Source organism: Olea europaea, chromosome 20 (genome assembly GCF_002742605.1).
Source record: "Olea europaea var. sylvestris chromosome 20, O_europaea_v1, whole genome shotgun sequence".
Taxonomy (NCBI): Eukaryota; Viridiplantae; Streptophyta; class Magnoliopsida; order Lamiales; family Oleaceae; genus Olea; species Olea europaea.
The window spans coordinates 16,420,103-16,427,532 of NC_036256.1; the positions used below are offsets into that span (position 1 = coordinate 16,420,103).

Genomic DNA, 7,430 nt, shown 5'->3' on the forward strand with positions numbered 1-7,430 from the left:
GGTGGGGGACGGGGGTCAGAGTACTGTAGAAGTTGTCTGGATCTTTCAAACCATCCACTAGCCCCTGTAGTTGCTCACAGGACCAAAGGATCTATTTTTCCCTCTGGGTGGTGGTGAAATAGTCCCATATTGTTGAATTGGTGCTTCCATGTTTTGGCAGGTGATAGGGTGAAGTATGTGGGTTCATTACCATCAGGGTTTTCTCCTCAAACGCCAATAAGGTAAATGTGCTACCTATCTGAGATCAACTTCCCAGTGACAAGTTGGATACGTGACGTTTTATAAATTACTTATGCTATGTAACTAATGAATATATCAATAATTATAACCGCTCGTCACCACCTAAACATGGCAGAAATTTGCTGGAATTACTGAGGGGTTATAAGCCCTGCCATTAGTATTGTAGTGCTGGTACCATACAAAGGCATCCTTAAACCTTATAAGGGACCTTTAGGTCTTATTGGCTTTTTTGTTTGTTGCTTAGGTCTATGTGAAACCCAGTGGTCCTGTTTTTCCTCATATTTCTTTTACAAAGTATGCATGCTCTTTCTCTTTCTCTCCCTCCCTCCCCCCAGCACATGTAGAAGGACACACGCACATATGTCTGCTTTCTTGCGTGTATGCAAGGCCAGGGTTGCATACGGTCTTTCTTTTTGTGCCATGTACACTACACTTTCAAGAAGAAAGCAGAAATCTCAATGAATCTATTGAGACTATTTGTAGTAATATTATGTCCCTTTGAGGTTTAGTACATGCTACATATTCATCTTCTCTAATTCTCATAGTGACCCGCTTGAGTTTTTTGTGAGTTGTTGCACCAAAAGAATTGGAAGATACATGGGACTGAGGGTGGATTGGTAATGTAACTAGGCATCTTAAATTTTATATTGAATTTCTTATGATCAGAGGCAAGAAGTCCCGCACTTTGGCGAAAATTGTTCTCGCATATGCAGATGTTATATTAATTTGTGTTAGAATATTATAAGTTGTATATAATAAACTTGTGTCTCTATTACAAAGTAGAGGCCTTTTAAAATTTAGTTTAATTATTTTAGTTTCCTTATATTAATAAGATTTAAGGAATAATTTTGCCTATATAAATAAAGGCTTTGCACAATAATCAATTCAATACAATAAAGTTATTCCTTGCATAGTTTCTAATTCTTTAACTTTATTCTTGTTTCAAGAATTTCAATTCTGCTTTCACGCCATAAAATCTCCGCCAAATACAATTTCTGGCTCAACAAAGGGAGAAAATCTCCATCAGAAGTTTGGCAACATGAACATCCATTGTCCAACATAATTAATCTAAAATCCAAATTCAGATTAAATAAAGGAAAAAAAAAAGAAAAGACATGGCCGAACATAATATATAAAAGAAATAAAAAGAATCTAAATAGTTAAGGATATCTAAACAAAATAAGAAGACTTGGTTTGCCGCTCTTCGGAGAATGGAAGCTATTAATCCTGCTCTGATACCATGTTAGAATATTACAAGTTGTATATAATAAACTCGTGTCCCTATTATAAGGCAGAAGATTCTATTTATAGGGCTAGGAGTAACTCTAAAGAGAAAAATTGTGATAATAATACAACCAATTATTAAGGAAAATAATCCACACAGTTGAAAAAATGTCACGGAGAATAATCCTTATATCTTTCCGTGTCTTCAAGCTCTTTGATATATTTTTTGCTTGTTGATCTACAAAACCAAGGACACAAGATTTAAACTTACTATTCGATTGGTGCGGGGATTAATAATATAATGTTTACATTGTGTGATTCAGCTCTTTTCATACACGTGGTATTGTATCTGTTCGGTGCAGAGGTCCAACATATGGTTATAGAGGCAAGGTGATACTTGCTTTTGAGGAAAATGGTTCTTCTAAAGTTGGGGTTAGATTTGATAGAACAGTTCCAGACGGTACTGATCTTGGGGGCCTCTGTGAAGAAGATCATGGTTTCTTTTGTGCAGGTATTTGTTCGGATTATCTGGTTTTATTTGTTTGATTTGAACTCATGATCAAGTATCATCGACTCCGCCTATTGGTTTTATTTCTTTGCAGCTGACTTATTACGTCTAGATAGCTCCAATGCTGATGATGTTGACAAGCTTGCCATTAATGAACTCTTTGAGGTTAATTCACATTATAGGTTATATTTGATAAGAATTGTCAACAAAATAATGGCTTATGAGTTGCCTGTATCTTGTTCATGAGTGCATTTGTTGTAATTTTGTAGGTTGCTTCTGTAGAAAGTAAAAGTAGTCCGCTAATTTTGTTTATGAAAGACTTGGAGAAGTCCATGGTTGGAAATCCTGAGGCATATGCAGCCTTTAAAAGTAAGCTTGAAACATTACCTGATAATGTTGTTATCATAGCTTCTCATACTCAGACAGACAACCGAAAGGAGAAAGTAAGTTGTAGTTTTCTTGTTTTTGCTTTCTCAGCCCATTGTGTATATATGTATACATACGTGTCACATGCATTCGTAAAACTGAAATTATGCAATACTTGTGCATTCAGTCCCATTCTGGTGGATTGCTGTTCACAAAATTTGGAAGCAACCAAACGGCATTGCTGGACCTTGCCTTCCCGGTACGCCTGTTTAAATGGATGTGGATGTATTTTTAGCTTTCCTCTTCGCTTGTGATCTCTCTGTTTGATTTTTCTTGTGTTTTCTTTTTACGAAAGTTAAGGTCTTTTTACCCTGGGAAATTCTCCTCCTAATATGTATTTATGATTTCTTTTTTGTTTTTTTTGGGGGGTGGGGGGGGGGTGTTGATGGTGGTATTCGTATTGGTGTTGTGTACACTTGGCAGGTGACAATGTTCCAGTTTTTTCATGTGTTTTGATATTATGTAAAGTTTGGTAGCAATGATGCATTTGTGTGTTTGTGTAAAGTTGTTCATAACCCAACTTAGAGTTTCACTTTGGTATTGGTGTTGCGTACACTTGGCAGGTGACATTGTTCCAGTGTTTTCATGTGTTTTGATATTATGTAAAGTTTGGTAGCAAGGATGCATTTGTGTGTTTATGTAAAATTGTTCATAACCCAACTTATAGTTTCACTTCGGTAAACAACCCTTGTACTTTCCAAGTTGGTCCATTAACTTTGATTTTTGTTTCAATAAATGCATACACTGCCCTGCTAAACTAAAGAAAATGCTGTTGTGATTAATGGAAACGGTGAAATGACTTGAAAAACCCATTAGTGCATTATTTTTTCCTGGGAAAATCGTGTATTGATGGAGAAGTTGTGTCAAATGTGCTTTTATAAAGAAACAGAGAAACCGTGACTTTCCAACAAGATGCTTTTTTGCCTAATTGGACGATGAAAGTAATGCAGAGACAGATTTTTCAAGCTATGATCATTTTCATATTTCAATGCCTGAATTTCTTTTAATTCGGAAGATGGAGATGCGAGGTAGACTGAGTACCTAAAACTGAAATTTATATGAAATTAGGTGACTACTTAGAAACAAAGAAGTCTGATGACCAAAGGAAAAAAAAAAATACAAGTTGAGTGACTAATAGTGTTTTTAACATATATATGTGAAGTTACTTTTGAGTTTTTGTGTGCTTCTCTTGTTAAATTTTGTGTTCTGTAGCTAATTAACATCTCACAATGAGCATAATAAATGATGACATGGGAAACAATTATATTTTTGTTATTCATAAATTTAGTGATATGGCTCGTTTAATCCACATATTGTCTTGAGGCCACCTAAATTTATTGGACTTCCATTTTGATAAGGGTAACATCATTTTTTCCTCTCACTGGTTGCAGACAAACAGTTTTCATATAGTTCAAAATGATTTTTAAGGTGTGAAGACTGGGCTACTGCAGTATACCAACCCCCTTGCATGCTATACTCCTTTTCTTCTTTGCAGAAATTGATATATTAAAGATTGAACTCAGTCTCTCTCTTTTTTCTAGGATAATTTTGGTAGGTTGCATGATCGAAGTAAAGAAACCCCAAAGACACTGAAGCAGCTCAGTCGTCTTTTCCCAAACAAAGTGACTATACAGATTCCTCAGGTTACTAGAAGTTGTTTTCTATTTATTGTTTGTTTTGTTAATGTTAGATGCCAGCTTCTGATATGGTTAGAATTTGACAGGATGAAACAGTACTATTAGAATGGAAAAAACAACTAGACATTGATATTGAAACAATGAAATCAGAGTCAAATATTGGTAGCATTCGCTCGGTGAGTCTTATCTGCTTATTGGATGTACTTATCTGCCATTTTTTGTTGGTCTTCAGCAGTCTGTTTGAATATGAGTTAAATATATCCCTGTTCTTGAACATAGCTGCAGTTTTATATAACACTTTATCTGATGAACTTGGTTTGGTTGGCCTTTTATATGTACGAAAGTGTGCCCAATTTCTGCCTAGATTATTGTTTGGTGTATATTTTTACAACTTTTTTTGGGAGGAGGGGGAGGGAGGGTGGGTTGGAGGTCCTCTTTTTCTTTTAATTATTTCTCTAGAAATTGTTCTAACTTCATGTATATGGGGAAGTTTGTGGTCATGATGGTGTACTGGTGAAGTGATTGGTTAATTTAATGGTATATGTACCGTTACGGATTTCCCGTGTAGAATTCAATTTCTAGTGTATAAATGAAAATTTAACCAAATGATCTGAATCTCTCGATGAGCTGATTCTCATTGATCTTGATTTACTGTGCTATTTCTCTTTTCTGTATGGATTTCAGGTTCTAAATCAAATCGGTCTTGATTGTCCTGATCTTGAAACTATATGCATCAAAGACCAAGCTTTGACAACTGAAAGTAGGTCCTTTCTCCATGATTTGAATTGTCAAATGGAGTACCATGCACTTAATTGGCTGTTCCAATGATGATAGGTGTTGAAAAAATTGTTGGCTGGGCTTTAATTCATCAGTTGATGCACTGTTCTGAAGTATCAGTCGAACAGTCCAAACTTGCTATTTCAAGCAAAGAGTGAGTTAATATTTTTATTCTTTTACAGTAATTCTGTTAGGAGACAGATTGAAGAGGATTAAAGAGAGGATAAGAAATAACAAATGAAATGACTAGCTATCAGGATTCTTATATGTTGCCTTATTTTGCAGTATTAGATATGGGCTCAACATTCTTCAGGGCATTCTAAATGAAAACAAGAATTTGAAGAAATCTCTCAAGGTGAAACTTTGCATTCTTAAGTTGCACATGAGTTTGCCAGATGTTTTCCACTCTGTTTTGACTTGAGATAGGGAAATGATTGCTTGAGTTTTCAGGATGTGGTTACCGAGAATGAATTTGAGAAAAGACTGCTTGCTGATGTTATTCCACCTGGTGATATTGGAGTTACTTTTGATGACATTGGAGCATTGGAGAATGTGAAGGAAACTGTGAAGGAATTGGTAATGCTACCGCTGCAAAGGCCAGAGTTGTTCGGCAAAGGACAGCTGACAAAGGTAAAATGACTCGATCTCTAATTCAACTCATTCGGAAGTTTAATGAATCTGTTCCCTAGGCATGCTGGTCATGTAGGGCATTTCTTCTTCTTTAGGCTGAACGATTTTTTTCATCAATGCTATTTATATTAGTTATAACCCAACCTATGAAAGGAAAGAAAAAACTAGTCATAACTATAGAATGAAACGGAAAATGAAACAATAATATTCTTCTTAATTAATTCCTAATTAAAGTAGAATGGGAAACTGATGGAGTATTAATAGGGATTTTAATTATTTAGTTTCCCATTTTGATTCATATTTTAGAAAATACGATTAGAATGTGATTTAATAACTTTTATATCATTTCTTTCCTCAGTTATATTTTGTAAACCCTATATAAAGGGGGTTATGCAATGTAAGGAAGACAACTTTTGATTGAATGAAGTAAAGTGATTTCTTTCTAATTTCTATCTTCCTCTTCCCCATCTTCTTATCTCCTTTCTCTTCTTCTCTTCCGTTTCCCCTTCTCCTATAATTCTTCCTCTTACATACTACGTCAGAAACACAATCAACTCTTAAAATAGAAAACTAATCTCCTATTCCAACACCCACAAGTTGATGCATTGACACAAGCTCAACTTGGATTTATAGAATGACTTGCTACTTGAAACATGTTGCTGGATTTTGATTGCAACTTCAAGTAGTAAAAACCTCCCTCTTCTACTAGTTCCAATAACGGCCTTGGTTATATTGTCTTGTGTGAAGGCTTACTTGAGATAAATGAGCAGCAAAAGATGGAGAGGCTGATAGTTAGCAATCCAAGCACATTTCTTCTTTTCAGCTTGCTTATTTTTGAACCAATTGGAGTGACCATGTAGTTTTCACCAAACATCAACTTTGTGTGGTACCGTGTCAGTGGATGCAGGACTTGGTTGAGGGGGCTGAAGTGGCTGACCATAACCAAAATTGAAGCTCCAGAGATGACTTCAGTCTTTATAGTAACTTGCCTTTTTATTCACGACGGACTAGTGAGGTCTCTTCCAAACATGGTAGAGGAGAGAGAATCAAAACTTGACTACTAATTTGATCCATGCTGTGGTTAAGTTCTGTAGGAAACATATATATATCTGATACTCAGCATTATGCTCTCTGCTTCTCAATATTGGTTGCACAAGTCATATCATTAGGCCTCGAATAATTAAGTTATATTAATATGGAATTAAATTCATTGTAGTATTCAGCTAGAGGTTGACCACCTTGACACAATTGGAACGACTTCATCATTTATATGCATGTGAGGAGTAAATAATAATAATAATAATAATAATAATAATAATAATAATAATAATAATAATAATAATACTTATTTTCACTGCATCCTTAACTTCTATAGTCATGACACATTGAGCAAAATGTGACATCAGGTTGTTCTTTATTGAATTTATGAACCAAGACTTGACCAAAAAGTCTTTAGCCTCTCAGCCATCAGAACACCTATAGCTGGGTCAACCAAGATCATGGATCATGCAGCACTGAGAAAGGTCGAAGGATATTTGACAATAGAAAGATCGTTCTAAACTCTAGTAGAGGGTATCAAAAGGGGATGGCTTGCTTCAATCTGAAAGTTAAGGAAATTTAACGATTCAAGGACTAATATGTAATATTCTGAAACTTCAAGGACTAACTAGCACAAATAGAACTTTAGAGACTCATGTAGAAGATCCTGAAACTTCAGGGGCTAACTTTCTTCAATCTGATTGTTTAAGGACAAAATTGCAATTATTAGAGAAATGGGAGAAGAATTCAACTTGGTTCGAGCCTCATGACCTGAAGAGATACCAAACTGATGGTTCCATCTAAGAAGTGGCCAGAATGAGGTTGTTTGCTCAGTAACCTTGCCAAAAATGACGCCACGAACATGAAAGACTCATTGTGAGGAGGTCACGATCTTGAAGACTTCGCCTGAGGTATAGGATTCCGTGGTCTAGGGTTGTTTTGACTCAAAA

At 35.5% G+C, this 7,430-nt stretch overlaps 1 protein-coding gene across 3 annotated transcripts in view; it reads left to right on the forward strand.

Moving 5' to 3' along the window:
- LOC111369837 overlaps positions 1 to 5,466 on the forward strand; it is a 14,626-nt gene extending 9,160 nt beyond the window's left edge. For 2 of the 3 annotated variants that reach the window (XM_022991524.1, XM_022991525.1), the window contains exons 10-20: positions 161 to 221; positions 1,788 to 1,975; positions 2,067 to 2,137; positions 2,242 to 2,415; positions 2,526 to 2,597; positions 3,940 to 4,041; positions 4,122 to 4,211; positions 4,720 to 4,795; positions 4,870 to 4,966; positions 5,098 to 5,167; positions 5,263 to 5,466. In XM_022991524.1, the coding sequence (XP_022847292.1) occupies positions 161 to 221; positions 1,788 to 1,975; positions 2,067 to 2,137; positions 2,242 to 2,415; positions 2,526 to 2,597; positions 3,940 to 4,041; positions 4,122 to 4,211; positions 4,720 to 4,795; positions 4,870 to 4,966; positions 5,098 to 5,167; positions 5,263 to 5,451 (1,190 nt within the window). In that variant the 3' untranslated portion in view covers positions 5,452 to 5,466. The remainder of the gene's footprint in view (positions 1 to 160; positions 222 to 1,787; positions 1,976 to 2,066; positions 2,138 to 2,241; positions 2,416 to 2,525; positions 2,598 to 3,939; positions 4,042 to 4,121; positions 4,212 to 4,719; positions 4,796 to 4,869; positions 4,967 to 5,097; positions 5,168 to 5,262) is intronic. The other variant, XM_022991526.1, reaches the window with a different exon arrangement.
- The last annotated feature ends 1,964 nt before the right edge of the window (positions 5,467 to 7,430 follow it).